At 35.4% G+C, this 20,174-nt stretch overlaps 3 protein-coding genes across 4 annotated transcripts; all 3 read right to left on the bottom strand.

The window, feature by feature from the left end:
• Window positions 1–88: 88 nt before the first annotated feature.
• Window positions 89–4,326, bottom strand: LOC146910800 (uncharacterized). The gene is made up of 6 exons (XM_085729465.1): window positions 4,183–4,326; window positions 3,350–4,092; window positions 2,614–3,235; window positions 2,223–2,473; window positions 1,929–2,026; window positions 89–1,785 (listed from the first exon to the last, which is right to left on the bottom strand). Exons 1-6 carry the CDS (start codon window positions 4,324–4,326, stop codon window positions 89–91), a joined length of 3,555 nt encoding a protein of 1,184 aa, XP_085585591.1.
• Window positions 4,327–4,414: 88 nt separating this feature from the next.
• LOC146910799 (uncharacterized) lies at window positions 4,415–5,779 on the bottom strand. The gene has a single exon (XM_085729463.1). The coding sequence runs from the start codon at window positions 5,777–5,779 to the stop codon at window positions 4,415–4,417; it is 1,365 nt and encodes a 454-aa protein (XP_085585589.1).
• A 6,744-nt stretch (window positions 5,780–12,523) lies between these two features.
• On the bottom strand, window positions 12,524–16,474 carry LOC146910798 (golgin family A protein). 2 transcript variants are annotated; one of them, XM_085727747.1, is made up of 3 exons: window positions 15,723–16,474; window positions 15,287–15,415; window positions 12,524–14,239 (listed from the first exon to the last, which is right to left on the bottom strand). In XM_085727747.1, exons 1-3 carry the CDS (start codon window positions 16,212–16,214, stop codon window positions 12,815–12,817), a joined length of 2,046 nt encoding a protein of 681 aa, XP_085583873.1. In that variant the 5' UTR covers window positions 16,215–16,474; the 3' UTR covers window positions 12,524–12,814. The 2 variants fall into 2 exon arrangements, with proteins under 2 accessions (XP_085583873.1, XP_085583874.1); XM_085727748.1 differs by having other exon boundaries at window positions 15,329–15,415.
• Between the last annotated feature and the right edge of the window lie 3,700 nt (window positions 16,475–20,174).

Below are 20,174 nucleotides of genomic sequence, written 5' to 3'. Positions count from 1 at the left end.
CTGTACAGAACATATTTTCAGATTTTTTTTTGGTTACAAAGCTAAAAAGAAAGGAAAAAGAACAAAAAAAAAAACAGCAAGAAGACGCCTAAGCTCTAGGAAACGCAGTTCCCATGGCGTCAAGTCTAATCAGAGGAAGGAGATCATGATGAGGAGATGTATGTCTCGCAAACTCTTCATTTGAATTTGCTCCGAGCTTTGCCAAGAAATCAGCGCACTGATTACCTTCTCTAAGACAATGATGGATGGAGAAGTTTCTTGAGGAGAGCAGGTCTTTAATATCTTGAATTAACACAGCATATGCATGGAAGCGAGAAGTGTTATTAGAAAGGAGCTGAACTGATAGAAGTGAGTCTGTATAGCAGACCAAAGCCTCGATTCCCTTGTCAATTGCCACTTGCAGACCTCTGTGAATTGCCGTAAGTTCTGCAAACAATATGTCTGTCGTTGTTTCGATAAATCCAGAGAAGCCTTCGAGGAAGAAACCTGCTGAGTTACGAATAATACCTCCATACCCAGCTCGAATTGGGGAACCCAAACAGCTGCCATCTACGTTCAACACAGCACAGTTGAAGTTGTGATTATTCCAGTGAACCGTTCTGTCTTCATGCTGGACAGGAGCTGAATGAAACGCTGCCTCTATAGCTTCAACCGAATTATGGATATTAAACATTATCCGAGGAAGAGACCAAGATTCATGACTAAGGCACATTAAATTCCGGTGTCTCCACGTCCACCAAAGGCCGGCAAGAAAGCGGGAAGAAAGAGCTCCAGCAGCGTGAGTTTTTATCCAATTATGCAGAATGTCATCATTGAAAAAATCTGGATGTGCAAACCCGAGCTGAATCCAAATGTCAGTGGAGAAGCGACAATCCCTAAGGCAATGCAGAATTGATTCTTCTTCTTCACCACATCTCGAACAAGTGGAAGAGGGGGCCATTTGACGGTGATGGAGAAGCGATAGAGTAGAGAGCGCATTGTGGCAAGCAAGCCAAATCAGCAGCTTGAACTTTTCGGGAATCTTTAGTTTCCATATCCAAGTCCAAGTGAAAGAAGATGACGGATTGATAGTCGATTCCAAGTTGCAAAGAAGCCAAGAATAACCACTTTTTGCTGTGTAGACCCCATTTTTGTTGTGGCTCCATATGGTGGTATCATCAACTCTATCATTAAATCTGATTTGGGTGTTGTCTATGAAATCCGCAATTGTAGGAGGCAGATTAGTGTAGAGAGCTTGAGTGTGTTGGTCGTTGTGACTGAAGACATCTCTAACGGTAAGGTGGATGTCATGAATGTCTAAGATGGGAACCAAAGAACCAATCAAGCCGTGGGGGCTCCAATTGTGAAACCAAAAGGATGAGGATCCCGATCCAGCACGCCAAAGATAACCATTGCAAAGAATATTTTTTGCTTTGATGATAGAAGACCAAGAAGGAGAGCTAGTATTGTTGCTGGTGGCATGAAGGATGTTTGACCCTGAAGCGTATTTGTTGGAGAGAATGCTTACCCATAATTTATTTGATGATTGAACCATATCCCAAACAAGTTTTCCAAGGAGACAAGTGTTTGCATCTCTAGCTCTCCTAATGCCCAATCCACCAAGTTGCTTCGGGGTGGTCACTTTCTTCCAGTTTACCAAGTGAATTCCTTTGTTGTTCGTGCCTTTCCATAAGAAATTCCTGGTTGTCTGGTCAATACTATCACAAATACTCTGAGGAAGCCAATTAATCTGCATGTAGTAAGTAGGGATGGAGGATAAAACAGAAGTTGCTAAAGTCAATCTACCTGTCTTATTCAAGAGCTTATTCTTCCAAGTTGCCAATCGGGTTTGCATTTTTCAATGATGAAATTGAAATCGTTTCTCTTTGGGCGCCCATGGAGCATAGGGAATCCCAAATACTTTCCAAGGGAAGTTGTGCTTTGGATACCTGATATGGCAGTGAGGCTGGTAATTTTGCCATGAGGAGTGCCTGAAGAATAATATGCTCTTGACTTGGCAATGTTGATTTTCAAACCCGATGCTCGACTGAAACGATCAAACAAATCATGAATAAAATGAAACTAGGAGCTCTTCGCTTTGGCAAAGAGAAGGACATCATCTGCAAAAAGGAGGTGAGATAATTGTGATCTTGTAGGGGTGATTTGAATGGGCTCCCATGTTCCTTGGATGACGGCGGAGTTGATAGCAGCGGAGAATACAAAGGATAAAGAGATAAGGGGACAGCGGATCACCTTGTCGAAGACCATGAGAAGGCTTGAAAGGAGGCAACTTGTTCCCATTCCAAAGAATAGAGTAGCTTGGTGAAGATACACAATGCATGATTAGCTTGATGGTGATGTCTGGGAGCCCGAAATCATGAAGGTAGTTCCTAAGGAAATCCCAATTGACATTGTCAAAAGCTTTTTCCAAATCAAGCTTGAAAGCCACAAAACCCTTCTTCCTCTTTGATCTCTTCATAAAGTGAATGACTTCCTGCAAAACAATAGAGTTATCTGTCGTACCCCTACCAGGCAGGAAACTACTTTGATAGGGGCCAATAATGTTAGTAAGGATAGGCCAAAGCCGATGAACAAGAACCTTAGTAATAATTTTATAAATAATATTGCAAAGACTGATAGGCCTGAAATTGGGATGAGTGCAATGAGAGTGTTAGAAATCTCCGGGTCAAAGTAACCTGTTTGGAAAGCTGTTTGGACTAAGTGAAAGATGTCATCTCCGACAATATGCCAATACTGTTTAAAGAAGATGCAATGGAAACCATCTGGGCCAGGGGCTTTGTAGGGCTTCATGGAGTTAAGGGCAACATACACTTCATTTTTAGTAACTGGGGCGGTTAGGGAGGCTCTTTCGTTCTCATCAAAGGACGGATGGTTGCCTTCGGTGAAGGATCGGTCTTGGTCGGCTTGGCTTCCACTGAAAAAGTTTTTGAAATAATTTTGGGCTTCTTGCTGGAGAGTATCACTATCGGAGGACCAAGTGCCACAAGGGAGTTGGAGTCTATGAATCCAATTTCTCTTCCTTCTAATTATAGTTTGAGTATGGAAGAAAGCGGTGTTTTTGTCGCCAAATTTAACCCACTTTTCTCTTGATTTTTGATACCAAAGCATTTCTTCTTGGAAAAGAATATGGTTGTAATCTTGTTGGAGCTCTTTTTCAAGAAGGGAGTGTCGGATGAAATCAACTCTTTCAAGATAATTTTGGATGTCTTTGAGCCGGTTTTCAATATGCTTCTTCCTTTAGAAAATGTTGCCAAAGACTTCATGATTGAAGGTGATAGAGTTTTCCTTGACATTATTCAAGGTCGATGTGATGTTTTGGTTGCGGAGTTGCCAATAAATTTTAACCAACTTCTCGTAGTCCAGATGATCAATCCAAGCTGCTTCAAATCGGAAAGGTTGCTGCCCTCTGGCTAAAGGGAGGCCCCCAAAACGGATGAGAAGAGGATTGTGATCAGAATGGAGCCTACAAAGAACCTCTACAAAGGCTTCTGGGAAGTTCATGCGCCAGTCAACATTAGCTAGACCTCTATCCAGCTTTTTAGAGAGAATGCGGATGCCATTGTTGTTTCTATGCCAAGTAAATTTACCACCTGTGGTTGTGAGGTCAAGAAGATTGCAAGAATTCATAAAATTTGAGAAGGAAGCAGCTTTGTTATGATGGAAGACGCCACCTCTTTGGTCACTTGGGAGGAGAGTTTCGTTGAAATCACCTATGAGCATCCAGGGTGCATGAATAGAATGGCTGATGTGCACTAGATGATTCCAAAGGTTTGGTCTCTGGGTATGGTTGGGGCTGGCATAGATGCATGTGCATAAAGTGGAGGCATTGCCACGTCTAATGGTGAAGGTTAAGGAGTGATTGTTGGAATCGATGACATTAGTAACAATGGTAGAGGCAGAGTGTTTCAGCAGCCAAATACCTCCAGAATGGCCATTAGATTCTATGATGTGAATGGGGGTATAACCAGTGTTTGCCCAGAAAGAGGACAATCTATAATATGGAACATGAGTCTCATAAATCGCAATAAAAGTTGGGTTGTATTTTCTCATCAGTTCTTTAAGGTGTCTTCTAGCATTGTTATTGTAAGCCCTCTAATATTCCAAGAGAGGATGGTAATGTCTAGGAGAGCTTCCATAACAATGTAATCATTTGAGAACAAAAGAAAGAGACTTCTACGTAACCATGTCCTCTTCATTACTTCCATGGGCATCCAGGTTTTGTGGAACAGCATTGTCATCATGGGCTTCGGCCATAGCTTCACGTGTTTGAGTTTTTGTGGAATTGATAGTTTCATGGTCAGTTTGTTTGGAGAGTGTAGTATGCATGATACTGGGGTTGTAAATTGGCTCGGGTGTTGGAATAATACTACCAGTGGAATCTTGTTTTGGAAGGTCGATAGTGGAAGTTTGGTTGTTAGGCGATTTTAAATTTTTTTCCCACGTATGCATGCTTGGTATTGGCTTTATGGTTAATTGGAGGCGACTGCATACGAGTGTGGCCAGGGGAGAAATCAAGAAACAGCTCATCATTGATGTCGTCATCATGTCTGCGCCGTTTTGAGTCTTTAGGGGATTGGTGGGCGCGTGGAAATTCAACAAGGGAAGGGCGTGATTGGGTGTGGGTAGTTGGTGGGCCAGCTTTGTTTTTATGTTGCAGACTAATTAGGGCATTGAATTTGTTTCCTTTGGAGGTAACGGTTTTTGAGGGAATTTGGGTGGGGTTTTTTGTTTGTTTCTTTTTTCTAGTAACCAGTAACCAATCCCCATGTAACTCATTACTATCTCCATCAATGCTAATTATTTTGTCATCATTAGCTGATGATTCTTTAGGCAAAACAGTAACTGCTTTACCTTTTTCAACTTCTGGAATTAATTGCACTTCGGTGGTGGCCGGATGTTGCGTTTGCTGACTGCCTCCGTCGTTGTTTGCTGCTGTTTGGTGACTTGTTGGCGCAGTGGAGGTGGTTTGTATTGGTGTGGTTGGGCAGTTCCTCCCCAAATGACCGTAGCATCCGCAACTGGTGCAAATTAGGTGTAGACCCTCATACTGGACCTTGTACCAATGACCGTTGACCCAAATTTTTCCTACTACTGGCACGGTTAGATCAATTTCAACACAAACTCTGACGAATTTACCTCTTTCAATTTTCAGGGTGTTTGTGTCGACTTTGATGGGACGTCCAAGAGCAGAAGCCATTGCTAACAGAAAGCTCTCATCATAATACACTAAATTCAGACTTGGGAATCTCACCCAAACAATTGTTTTGTCCACTTTAGCGTTCGGGGATGCAAATTCAGGCGACCAGTGGGTGACTGCGAGACAGTGATCAAAGATTAACCAAGGTCCCTCTGTGATGACTTTTTCTTTGTCAGCAGCTTGATCAAATTTCACCATGTAGAATCTGTTGTCGTTGTCCATGATTTCAAAACCCCCTTGTGGTCGCCAAATTTTTTGGAGTCTTTCTCTCATGGTGTGGTAGCCGTGGTTTTTCCCCAGCAACTTGATAACAATAACGTCCTTCCATGGTGTGCATAGCTCCTGGAATACAGATGGTTCAAGGTAAACCTTGGGTAGAAGTCGATTTCCATTTTCGTGTTCAATACGTACTAGCTTTTTTTCAATCATGTCCTCTTTTTCTCGGATCATGGGTTCTTGGGAGGGTCCTAACAGTTTATCACGGAAGGAGATCTTTGGGGATGGAGGCTTTTGTGGGTCGGGAGGTTTTTTGGTGGCTTGAAGGTTTTGGTTACTTGGAGCGGAGAAGACGAACGTACTCATTGCACTCATCAGATGTCTATTTTCAGATTTAATGAATGATTGATATTTTAACAAAAAAATGATTGATATAATCGAGATTTAAAATTTCCATTTTTTTTTTTTGAGATTTAAAAACTCCATATTTTGATCTAATCATTTTATTTTTGAAAAAACAAAAATGAAACCAATTCCAACAAAAAAAAATCACATCCCACACAAAGAATGCAACGATAGAATTCAAAGTTTAACAAAAATTGTCGTATAAAAACAAAATTACAACAAAGAGAGTGAACAATAACAAAAGTTGGGTAACAATAATTCATACCTTGGAGGGATTTAACCACAAAAAATGAAAATGAAAAGCTAAATTATAATTACTTTTTGCTTTCAACCACTAAAAAAAGAAGTTTTACTTTATCAACTAATTGATACATCGAAGATTCCTTATGTTGGAAGATATTGCAATTTCTCTCATTCCAAATAACCCAAACACAAGTCAACCAAATCAGTTGAAGGGAAGACCAACTAAAAATAGGCGGGAGGACTTAACGATGAAACATGATATCTTTAGTTGGAAGTCGATTACATAACAATTACCAAACAAACAAAAAGATCTTCAATGGAGCTGATTTGTTTCAAATAGGGTTCAAAATGTTATGATTAGCATCATCTACTACGTTTGAAAACGTGTGCTTTTAACTAGTCATATTATTATTTTTTTACATTCACAATGAACTAAAATTAAATTTCAATTTTTTATTTTATTTTTGTAGTCGTCTTAATCAGAACTTACGAATTCGTAGGTATAAGAACTTATGTTATACTTACGATAAAGATAAAATAACGCTTATCTACGGAAGTTTAATGTCACTAAAAGTCTAGTTTCTAGATACTTGGACCTATACTTACGAGTTATGACAAAAAGATTTTTACCTTACAAAAATTAAAGAATAAACAATAAACTATTTTTTATCCTAAAAAACAATAAACCATTTAATGTATTTCTTACATAAATCCTTGTAAATAAAAATAAAATAAAAATATTTACTCAAGTCAATCAGGCTGTTAGTTCGAAGCTCCAACTCATGTACTTCTTTTTTACCTCATTTTTCATACTAGTACTGATTTGGCGGAAGTGTCTGAATCAAACCAACCGATTAAAGGACATTGCAAGGCACAAACTGGTCAATAACAACTTCTTAATCAACTTAATCAACTTGACGACTTTGACTCGACTATGCAACTTCAACTTCTTAAAACCATCTTGATAATGCAAATGCATGTGGTACCATTTCAGGGCATCAAACCCCCAACATATTTGAGCGTAAAAAGGCTCCAGGGCATCAAGCCCCCAACTTAATTGAGCAAAAGCTTCAGGGCATCAAGCCCCCAACATAATTGAGCAAAAGCTCCAGGGCATCAAGCCCTCAACTTGAATGATGTATGCATGGACTCAACAAAAAATCAACAACTTCAACGACCTCAACAACAACTTACAACTTAATGAAATTGACGACAACAGCGACAACGATAACAACAACATCTTCTAATGTAATATCATAATTCATCAATTATAGACAACATCTTATACCATCATATTAAATAACATATACTTTCATATAATACTTCATCAATCATGAACAACATCATAAAACATCATATTCATCAATCACAAACAACATCATATAACATCGTATTTAAACAACAACAATAATTCACTATGTATCTTTGTAAAAACATAATACATTATCCACAACATATTTCATGTCAAACCAAAGCTACTGGAAAGATATCACAAATATCAACAACTTTCATGTTTATACCAAAGACTAATTCAGAACAGAAACATGTGAAACAAACGCAAAAACATGAAACAGAGAATGATGTCACCGTACAATTTCGCTAAGACCTCCTTGGAGTATTTTCATCATAACTCAGAAACTAAAAATCATATTCACTTCAAACCAAAGCCACCGGAAAGCTAGCAAAATTATCTAAACTTTCATGTTTACACCAAAGGCCAATTCTATACCGATCAATACCAGTTTTCATTTTAAATTCGAAAAAGTTGTGCAGAAGTCCATAAAAATTCACTGTGACCTACGTGCAGTAATTTGACCATAACTCAAGTTCTATAAATCATTTTGACATCAGACTAACGACATTAGAAAGCTAACATCCATACCTACAACTTTCGTGTTTACACCTAAGGCCAATTTCGCACCGATCAATACCAGTTATCATTTTAAAATTCGGGAAAAGTTGTGCTGAAAGTCCATAAAGTGACCTACATGCAGTAATTTGACCATAACTCAAGTTCTATAAATCGTTTAGACGTGAGACCAACGACATTAGAAAGCTAACATCCATACCTACAACTTTCGTGTTTACACCTAAGACCAATTCGGCACCAATCAATACCAGTTTTAATATCAAAATTCGGGCAGAATGCAGATTCTCTCCAAGTTTCACCTAATCTCATGGTTCTAACCTCAAAACTACTTCCAATAATCATCTTATGGATTATCTAAGGTCTGTACATAATTTTCTACATCAATTCAACAAGTTTTCATCATCTAATCATCAAATCTCTCTCAAACCCTAATTCTCAAATTCTCATAAACTCAACCTACAACATGTTAAATCTAATCTAATTATCAGAATTATAGACTTAATATTACTGAAAGGTAGTCTCACCCTTACCTTAGATTAATTGACAGCAAGGTTCTACAGACTTCTCCTTCTCTAACTCTTCTTTTCTCTTCGTTTCTCCTCTTTCTCTAGGTTTCTCCTCTTTCTCCCAAAAACAGTTTGCACGTAATCCTTATTTTCTAAATCTGACTCTCCTCTATATATATAAATCCTTAACTTACTTATTTTCCCTTATTTCCAATTCTGCCCCAAAGCCTCATTATTCTAAATAAATATATTCTTCCACTAAATATATTCTCCCACTAAATATATTCTTCCACTATATAACACATAATAGCATATTTCATCAAAATATATATGTATATAATATTTTAACACCAAATAACAAATATATCTCTACATCAAATAACAAATATATTTCTACACAAAATAACAAATATATTTCTTCACCAGATAACATATATATATTTCTACACAAAATAACAAATATATTATACTAATAAATACCAACATATAACATAACAAAATATCACTCAATAAATATATCAACTAAATTATAAAAAGACATCTAATCTCAATAAAATAAATAAGTAATAAAATAGGGCGTTACACCATACACTCCTGAAGTGTACACAAAACATAAAAACCATCTACGAGCACATAAACTATAAATAGGCGGGAGGACTTAACGATGAAACATGATATCTTTAGTTGGAAGTCGATTACATAACAATTACCAAGCAAACAAAAAGATCTTCAATGGAGCTGATTTGTTTCAAATAGGGTTCGAAATGTTATGATTAGCATCATCTACTACGTTTGAAAACGTGTGGTTTTAACTAGTCATATTATTTTTTTTACATTCACAATGAACTAAAATTAAATTTCAATTTTTTATTTTATTTTTGTAGTCGTCTTAATCAGAATTTACGAATTCGTAGGTATAAGAACTTATGTTATACTTACGATAAAGATAAAATAACGCTTATCTACGGAAGTTTAATGTCACTAAAAGTCAAGTTTCTAGATACTTGGACCTATACTTACGAGTTATGACAAAAAGATTTTTACCTTACAAAAATTAAAGAATAAACAATAAACTATTTTTTATCCTAAAAAAGACAATAAACCATTTAATGTATTTCTTACATAAATCCTTGTAAATAAAAATAAAATAAAAATATTTACTCAAGTCAATCAGGCTGTTAGTTCGAAGCTCCAACTCATGTACTTCTTTTTTACCTCATTTTTCATACTAGTACTGATTTGGCGGAAGTGTCTGAATCAAACCAACCGATTAAAGGACATTGCAAGGCACAAACTGGTCAATAACAACTTCTTAATCAACTTAATCAACTTGACGACTTTGACTCGACTATGCAACTTCAACTTCTTAAAACCATCTTGATAATGCAAATGCATGTGGTACCATTTCAGGGCATCAAACCCCCAACATATTTGAGCGTAAAAAGGCTCCAGGGCATCAAGCCCCCAACTTAATTGAGCAAAAGCTTCAGGGCATCAAGCCCCCAACATAATTGAGCAAAAGCTCCAGGGCATCAAGCCCTCAACTTGAATGATGTATGCATGGACTCAACAAAAAATCAACAACTTCAACGACCTCAACAACAACTTACAACTTAATGAAATTGACGACAACAGCGACAACGATAACAACAACATCTTCTAATGTAATATCATAATTCATCAATTATAGACAACATCTTATACCATCATATTAAATAACATATACTTTCATATAATACTTCATCAATCATGAACAACATCATAAAACATCATATTCATCAATCACAAACAACATCATATAACATCGTATTTAAACAACAACAATAATTCACTATGTATCTTTGTAAAAACATAATACATTATCCACAACATATTTTCATGTCAAACCAAAGCTACTGGAAAGATATCACAAATATCAACAACTTTCATGTTTATACCAAAGACTAATTCAGAACAGAAACATGTGAAACAAACGCAAAAACATGAAACAGAGAATGATGTCACCGTACAATTTCGCTAAGACCTCCTTGGAGTATTTTCATCATAACTCAAAAACTAAAAATCATATTCACTTCAAACCAAAGCCACCGGAAAGCTAACAAAATTATCTAAACTTTCATGTTTACACCAAAGGCCAATTCTGTACCGATCAATACCAGTTTTCATTTTAAATTCGAAAAAGTTGTGCAGAAGTCCATAAAAATTCACTGTGACCTACGTGCAGTAATTTGACCATAACTCAAGTTCTATAAATCATTTTGACATCAGACTAACGACATTAGAAAGCTAACATCCATACCTACAACTTTCGTGTTTACACCTAAGGCCAATTTCGCACCGATCAATACCAGTTATCATTTTAAAATTCGGGAAAAGTTGTGCTGAAAGTCCATAAAGTGACCTACATGCAGTAATTTGACCATAACTCAAGTTCTATAAATCGTTTAGACGTGAGACCAACGACATTAGAAAGCTAACATCCATACCTACAACTTTCGTGTTTACACCTAAGACCAATTCGGCACCAATCAATACCAGTTTTAATATCAAAATTCGGGCAGAATGCAGATTTTCTCCAAGTTTCACCTAATCTCATGGTTCTAACCTCAAAACTACTTCCAATAATCATCTTATGGATTATCTAAGGTCTGTACACAATTTTCTACATCAATTCAACAAGTTTTCATCATCTAATCATCAAATCTCTCTCAAACCCTAATTCTCAAATTCTCATAAACTCAACCTACAACATGTTAAATCTAATCTAATTATCAGAATTATAGACTTAATATTACTGAAAGGTAGTCTCACCCTTACCTTAGATTAATTGACAACAAGGTTCTACAGACTTCTCCTTCTCTAACTCTTCTTTTCTCTTCGTTTCTCCTCTTTCTCTAGGTTTCTCCTCTTTCTCCCAAAAACAGTTTGCACGTAATCCTTATTTTCTAAATCTGACTCTCCTCTATATATATAAATCCTTAACTTACTTATTTTCCCTTATTTCCAATTCTGCCCCAAAGCCTCATTATTCTAAATAAATATATTCTTCCACTAAATATATTCTCCCACTAAATATATTCTTCCACTATATAACACATAATAGCATATTTCATCAAAATATATATGTATATAATATTTTAACACCAAATAACAAATATATCTCTACATCAAATAACAAATATATTTCTACACAAAATAACAAATATATTTCTTCACCAGATAACATATATATTTCTACACAAAATAACAAATATATTATACTAATAAATACCAACATATAACATAACAAAATATCACTCAATAAATATATCAACTAAATTATAAAAAGACATCTAATCTCAATAAAATAAATAAGTAATAAAATAGGGCGTTACACCATACACTCCTGAAGTGTACACAAAACATAAAAACCATCTACGAGCACATAAACTATAAATAGGCGGGAGGACTTAACGATGAAACATGATATCTTTAGTTGGAAGTCGATTACATAACAATTACCAAGCAAACAAAAAGATCTTCAATGGAGCTGATTTGTTTCAAATAGGGTTCGAAATGTTATGATTAGCATCATCTACTACGTTTGAAAACGTGTGGTTTTAACTAGTCATATTATTTTTTTTACATTCACAATGAACTAAAATTAAATTTCAATTTTTTATTTTATTTTTGTAGTCGTCTTAATCAGAATTTATGAATTCGTAGGTATAAGAACTTATGTTATACTTACGATAAAGATAAAATAACGCTTATCTACGGAAGTTTAATGTCACTAAAAGTCAAGTTTCTAGATACTTGGACCTATACTTACGAGTTATGACAAAAAGATTTTTACCTTACAAAAATTAAAGAATAAACAATAAACTATTTTTTATCCTAAAAAAGACAATAAACCATTTAATGTATTTCTTACATAAATCCTTGTAAATAAAAATAAAATAAAAATATTTACTCAAGTCAATCAGGCTGTTAGTTCGAAGCTCCAACTCATGTACTTCTTTTTTACCTCATTTTTCATACTAGTACTGATTTGGCGGAAGTGTCTGAATCAAACCAACCGATTAAAGGACATTGCAAGGCACAAACTGGTCAAGAAAAAACCAAGTTTTCTTAGTCAACGTCAGCATATATTACAGGAGAAAAGGAAAGGAAGGGAAGAAAAAAAAAAACTCGCCGGTTATACTTATAACACATGTTCAGAACTCTACAAACAAGACCATACTTACTCATATTGGTCAACTGAAAAATTGAGCAGCGAGTGCTGCAACTTTAGCATACAAAATCTAAAAACTTGAAATGGAGAAAAGCTTCTTTTGGTTTCTCCTAGCAAGGGGTATTTGCTTGGCAAACAAGGCAGTGTTAAAAGATTTTATTTTATCACCTTTTAGACTTCCTTATTAAATTATGAGCCTCACCCCTGGCTTCCCCTAACCTTGATTTTTGCCCATTTCCCTGCATTGTAGCATGTCTCTCTTGGAAGCTATTTATGGGATCTCGTGAAGGCCAAGGTTGTGAAAATTGTCTAGTTGGACTAGCATAACCTTTCGAAGATCCAAGCCTGGAACCAGCTAGTATTTGATCCTTTAATCCTTTCACTGATTTATAGCTTTGTTGTACTTCATCGCCGTAACTTTTTCCTTGAGCTTGTTTCTCCAGTTCATAAAAGCTTTCCCAGTCTATTCCATCTCCTGAGTTTTGGAGCTTCTCATCACCTTGGTTCCCCCATTCCACTCCATCTGATATACTCCTCTGCAGAGATGTGCTTATCCTTGAAGCTCTTCCAGAGATAGACCTCCTACCTTTTATTTCTTCCTCGATTGGATATTTTCTTGTATCAAATCTGCTTTCAGAAGGGTAGGTCCACTTATAGTTTTTGTTGTTGCTGTCCATATTTAACTCTATAGAATGCAGGTCACTTTCACCGGATTCCTCTTGACACTCTACACCATTGTCAACCTCTCCATCATCTTCTTTATCTTCAGTATGATGGGAGACTAATCTGCTTCTGCTCAGATATGCAGAAATTTCTTCGTCGTTCAAGTGCGTGGAACTACGTCCCTTTTCTCTTACTTGTTTGCTGCCTAGAAAAGCTTCAAGCTGATTCCTGAGCATATCAACAGCAGCATTCTTTTCCTCATGTTGATATTTTGCTTCGGAGAGTTTCTTTTGAGCTCTCTCCTCGCGTAACATATCGGTTAACTGCATCATTTCCTTTTCTTTCTCTACCTCGTGACAAGCTTTTGTTGACACTCTCCTTTGTTTATCTATCTCGGATTTATCCTCGCCAACATCTCTTGCTAACTCATCACATACTTTTTCAATAATTTCTCTTTCTCTCTTTTCAGTTTCAAGTTCTTTCACCACCTTAAGAAGGGATGCTTTCGTCTCAGCCAGTTCTCTCCCAAGCTTCTTGTTCAAGCTTTCCAACCGTCTCCTTAGCTTCCGCTCTACATCAAGTTCTCCTGCAACAGATTCAATTGCAGCCTCAACAATTTCTCGCTCCTTGGTTTTCCAAGAAGCCTTTTCTTCGGCAAAACACTTCATCAAATAATTTATCTCATTCTGATCTGAACGTTGTTCGTGGATAAGCTGATTAACCTGTAGGCGAGCCCTCTCCAGCTCAGTATGCAGAGCTGATATAAGGGACATACTAGAAGAAGGGCGGTCTTCATGACCCCACATGCGGTTTATAATTTTAAGTAGCTCTTTTGATGTTGTCAATGCATTACTGACATCTTTCAAACGTGGTTTAACTCCCACGGTAGATGAAGCAGGGGTCTGTGCTCGAGATCTGGTTTCAATCTGCAAGAAAACCAAGACGCTACTATAAGACATGCACATCATATGTTATTTTTGGACATTTTAAATTATCAAAGAGTTAAGAGGGTATTATGCAAATATGTCATGAAAGCAGTACAGAACTAGATCAAACTCTCCATTCAAAATAATGTATAAATTAAAATTGACATGCACTCTAGCCATTCTGATACGAATAGAGAACAAATTGGCATGTCATAACCTTTTTCAGTAAATCTTGTATTCATAGCTTCATGAAGAATGTCAACAATACCATCGAAATTCTAGTAGATGCGTTACAAATACAATGAATAGCAAGGGCATATCAACAATGACCATGGCAGTTGGCAACAAAACATTTCCATCTATTCTATTTATCCATCTATAAAACAAGGGTCATGTTAACTTGTGCCCTAAGGGCACATGTTAAGGAACCTAAAAAGAGCAACTTTACATTGGAAAAGATAATATTTTAACTTTTAAGATATTGAATGCACGACTTTTGATACGTATATTTCTATAATGAGTTCTTTAACATGTGCCCTTGAGGGCACAAGTTAACATTTGCCATAAAACAATGACCTAAAGTGAACACAGGTCAAACTATTGATGATTTCTTTTCCAACTCAACGATTGTTTCATTTCTTCCGCTGATTTTTACATGGGTTTTGTCATTTATTCAAGACTCGTACTTCTGCACAGCAAATTAGCTTCATCGAGCATGAATCCTTTCATGTTCTTGCCGAGTCAAAATTGTGTTTTTCTTTCTTTTCATAAAACACTGATAAATTATTATTGGATCCACCTATTTGATGCAATGAAGTGAGAAATGGACACAAAATTTACATGACAAAGTCATTTAAAAGATTAACAAAAGAAAATCTGCTCCAATAAAAAATTCTACATGGAAGTTATCAAGTAAGTAAAAATCCCCAATGAGAAAATCAAGTTCCTACTAAGTTACATATGTAAGTTGCCTATTCCCATGAACAAATAGACAAAATAATCCACATTTTCAAAACGGACACAACATAAAAACACTGTATGAGATACCTCCATAACACTGGCATTACTAAAAGAATCCAAAGGACCAACATGGTGATGTTGTTCTGTTAACCTCAACCTGTGTGAATTGCTCGGTGTTCTTCTATGTCGATTACCAATTCCAGATCGATCCATTCTCTACAATAATAAACAAAATAAATTAACAATACTCAGTAAGAAATACACATATACATAATAATTCTAAACCAAATTATGCAATAGTACAAAATTAAATCTCTTAACATTATTGCTTGTAACTTGTAAATGAAGGCAAAATTCCAGACTGACACATGATCTGGACTCAGAATATTCCTCATTTTATTTATATTAAATAATCAATTAATTCACAACACAATAGGTCCACAATGACAGAACAGAAATAAATATATAAATATATTATAATTCATAAATAAAAAAAAAATTTAAAAAGAAACAAAAATGAAACCTCTGATGGAGGACTATGTGAAGGATCAGACAAATGAGGAGGCAAAGAACCAGAACGAATAGACCTAGCAGTTGAAACCCTATCTTTTGTTTTAACTTCTTTTTTCATTTTCACGTGATCACGCATTTCCTTAACACTAGGCGAAGGAATCTCATTCATTTCCCAAAGCGTCGCCGCTAGTTTTCTCGCCGATACCGGAGCTTGCTTTGATTTACTCCCCGATTGCGACGGCGGCGGTGGATACCTCGGTGATTGAAGTATCCGCATCGCCGACGCTGGAGATCGCGAGCTTAACAGCTTCCACGTAGGTACGGGTGTAGTGGATCCGCCTCCTCTTTTACCTACAAGAATAGCGCGTTTGAATCTGTAGTTGTGGTTAATTACTGAGGAAGATGATGATGCTGATGATGAACAACCTCGTTTCCGTATTTTACCAGGAATCATCATGTCCATTGTTGTAGTTGATTTTGTTGTTCTGTTTTGTTTAAGCATTCATTAATAATAACTACTGCTACTTTGTCTGTCTTTGTGTTGATGAATTAATTGGTGCTAGATTTGATGAAAAAAGGAAGAGAGTGTGTGAGTGATTACGTGGCGGGATATGGATGGTTGGATGAAATGGAGTTGGGGGGAATCCGATGAGCGTGATTGGAGGGTGAGAGAGTTTGATGGTGGTGTAGATTATGTATATGAACTACGAAGTACGAAAAGCGATTTCAACTTTGAATTGAATGAATAGTGTTGAATGAGATGAGAACGTGGAATGTAATGTGTATGTATTATAGGGAACGACACGGTGTATTCTTCTTTTTGGCAGTTGCCAACTTCAACTTTACATCAGCTTCCACTTCATTTTCACAAACAAAGTACTCTCAAATTCAACTATTTCTTCTTATTCTTGGAGGACGTCGTTTTCACTAAATTTATTCAGATTATTTTTAAGACGTTATTTATTATATCTTGTTGTTTTAAAAAAAAAAATTAAATTACAATCCCCTCCCCTAATATAGATACATCGTAAATTTTTGAGTATACGAGCTTCATGATATGATCAAGCATGTCATTTTATCCCTCTAAGTCCTCTCCACTAAACATAATTTTATTCGAAGTGTGTCAGACTTTAGATATGAATATATTTATGGAGAATGTTAACCAGTGTTCTCAGAGCATTGGTTAAGCAGTTAAAAGACGTAAAATTTTATTAAAAAGTGATGTAATAATTAGTTAGTCAAAATTAACAATTTATATTTCCAAGACAATTTTTTTACTTTTGGATTTCTTAACCAATGCCCCAGAGGCATTGGTTAACAAGACCCTACATTTATTGATCAAAATTCAAACTTTGTCATGTCGGGGAAGTCTAATCCCTAATGCTAGATCTAAATTGCATTGGTGAGTTCCAATTCAATGCGAATCATAAAGTGAACTTGCTACCATCATTTAAAAACGAATAATAACCTATTTCAATTAAAAAAAGTTAATAATATTATATGAATATTTCAAATAAGTCAGTGATATCTTTGAAGCTTGTCCTAACCATGGTGAGCTCTCTCATGGACTAAAAAATAATATGCGCCAAAAATATAAAAAAATTAATATTAGTTAGGATTAAAAGTAAACAAAATTTTACTTAAATAAAGAATAAAATGCAAAATATTTGTAGAAAATAAAAATATAATTAAGCTATTAATTTAAGATCTTTCTAACGAATGTCGTAAGATTATTGGTTAAGAAATCCCTTAATAGATATTTTGTTTTGAAAATATAAATTTCTTTACTTTTGTCTTAGCAATACTTACACCATATTTTTTTAATACAAAATCACTAATTTTAATATTTTAATCAATACATCAGAGACACTTATTAGTATTTCTTATTACTTTGTTATCGTTTGCTATTTTGATTTTGTTTTCCTTTTATTTTATGTCACCCTCAAACCCAAAGTGAGAGCACTCTTAGTCTTAGCTATCATTTGGACTCATGTGGATCTAATAATTTGGGCAACAACTCCTCTTTTGACACATGGGTAACAAGTTATGAAACCCAAGATTCTGTTGACCGGACGGTGCCACGCTTTCGTTTTGTTGATAAATAATTAATTGATCTTGTTAACGAGTGCTCTTGGGACACTTTTTAAACATTTTTAATGAAGAAATTATTCTTTAAAAAATTAAAAACTTCAATTTTCAATGCAATAAATGCATAAACTTTCATAAAATGTTACTACCTCCGTCCCGGTATAATTGACCTACTTTGGTTTTTTATACAGATTAAGAAAAATGTATAAATAAAGGGGAAAGTGGAATATATTGTATTGAGAATGATAAAAGTAGTATTATTTAGTGTTATATTGTATTGGGAATGATGAAAGTGGTATTGAAAATTGAAATGAGTCAGTTATTTTGGAACACTTTTTTTTAGAAAATGGGTCAGTTATTCCGGGACGGAGGGAGTACTACTTTGGGTGTTTAAAGAATGTTTCGGTGGCACTCGTTAACATTTTCCATAATTAATTGATAGGTAAGAGATCAACTTTGTAAAAACCTAACTTTAATCCAATTCTAGTGTTGGTATCTCATGGATATATACTAATGTTTTGAGATTTGTCCTAATTATAATGAATCATCTAATTATCTAAAATTAAATATTAATAACACACATTTTTAACCCATTATATTTAATTGGTTAAAATTCATATGAGTTCCACCAAATCACGTAGGTCCCATATAAATTTGGTGTGACACATGTAAATTTTAATCAATTAGAGAGAATGTGTACTAAAATATGTGTCGCTAGCTTTTCTATAAAAGAAATAGATATAAAAACTTGAAACTCTTAGTAGTGAGTGGATGCTTGTAAATAGGTTTTAATGCAAATAATTAAAGATGGTTTTCTCTTCCTACCGATCATATATGGTAGGCCTAAATAGTTGCTCATTTCAATGCTCTTTGACATGTTAAAAATATACTTCATTCAATCTCTGACGATACTTGTCGTGTTTATCTTAAAGTTTTTTTTTTTTTTACAAGTTAATGGTTTGACCCGATGCCTCATCAGATTTTTAGAGTATCAAATATTAGCGTCGCTTCCCGCTCATTAGCGCTGCAAAATAGAAAACTGTCTTGAGCAGATAAAAGGTGTGTCGGGGGGGAGCTCCTCGACACATTTTCATCCCATGAATGTCACCCCTTACTTTAAAATGATTCAAGTTCAACATAAAAGGAAAACCCCCTCACAAATAATAAACATATATGTCGATAACTCCTTTCATTTACTTGCCTCAACCTTTCAATTGGTTTCTACAAGTCCATTCCTTTTTCCTTGCACATTGTAATTCAGATTTTTCCCATGCAAATGCTCATCCAACCAATCCATTTTTTCATGGAATCCAATTTTCCTCATCATATTTGTCACATAGTTCCAGTTCACTATATCCTAAACCTTGCTAATGTCGATCTTCAATGTTATCTCTCCCCTTGCCCCATTGTCTTACACTTCATATGATGGAGGATTTCAGAGGCAACAAAAACATTTTCAAGAAAAAATCTATTAGCTACAAATACTAACTCATATCACATGAGATTCCTATGAATAACTCATCAAAATATTTTTTGCCACCTCACACATATCAACTTGATTATCCGCTATTTTACCATCATCTCTTTGAAGGCAGACATTGTGGTTCCTGCATTTCCTAGCACTTGCAATCACACGGAGGAACTTTGAATTTGTAGTGTCGTCTTTCAACCAAGTAACTTTGGCTTATTGTATCCATCTTGAGCCAACAAACAACTCATATGATTTCTTACTAGTACTACACCATTCTATGATTCGGCCTCCTCCTCAACACTCTCCCTTAAAGTCTTTATTTATTTTCTGCACTCCCTAATAACTGTTCAAAAACTCCATCCATTCAGCACCGCATCTTGTACATCCTCTTCTTCTAATCATGCATTCTCAAATTTAAAAGCTCAAAATATCATCTTGTCTAGCTCGAATAACTTCAGCAAAATGGGAGACTAGTCAAATCTATTCGCAAAGATTGATAGGTTTGAATTTGGAAACAAATCAAGCCATGCGTGTGTTCATCGCTCTATCAAGACGCTCTTCAATTCTAATCATTATGATACTCAATTTTTTAATTCGTCCAAATCACCAAAATATATTATATTTTTTCTTCACAAAAAAAACATAGTAGTATTCTCTTAAATTAATCTTACAAAATATACTAATTAAATGTGAATAAGGCCGGCTCTAACACCAATGTCTATGTCCATCACTATGAAAAATTGTGGTTGGCAAGAAAATGAAATGGTAAACAAGACAAAAGTCTAACATCTCGTAGTATCCGTTCTTTTTTTTGTGTGCATGATGTATACTGTGTAACTGTGGAGATGTAACAAGACCATGGATAAATACTACTAATAAGATTAAGATGTGAACGGAGTACAT

Source organism: Medicago sativa, chromosome 7, assembly GCF_051527215.1.
Source record: "Medicago sativa cultivar Bolivia chromosome 7, Bolivia_mono, whole genome shotgun sequence".
NCBI classification, from domain to species: domain Eukaryota; kingdom Viridiplantae; phylum Streptophyta; class Magnoliopsida; order Fabales; family Fabaceae; genus Medicago; species Medicago sativa.
Note: the sequence above shows the minus strand (reverse complement) of the source record. Positions and strands in the feature narration are given on the sequence as shown.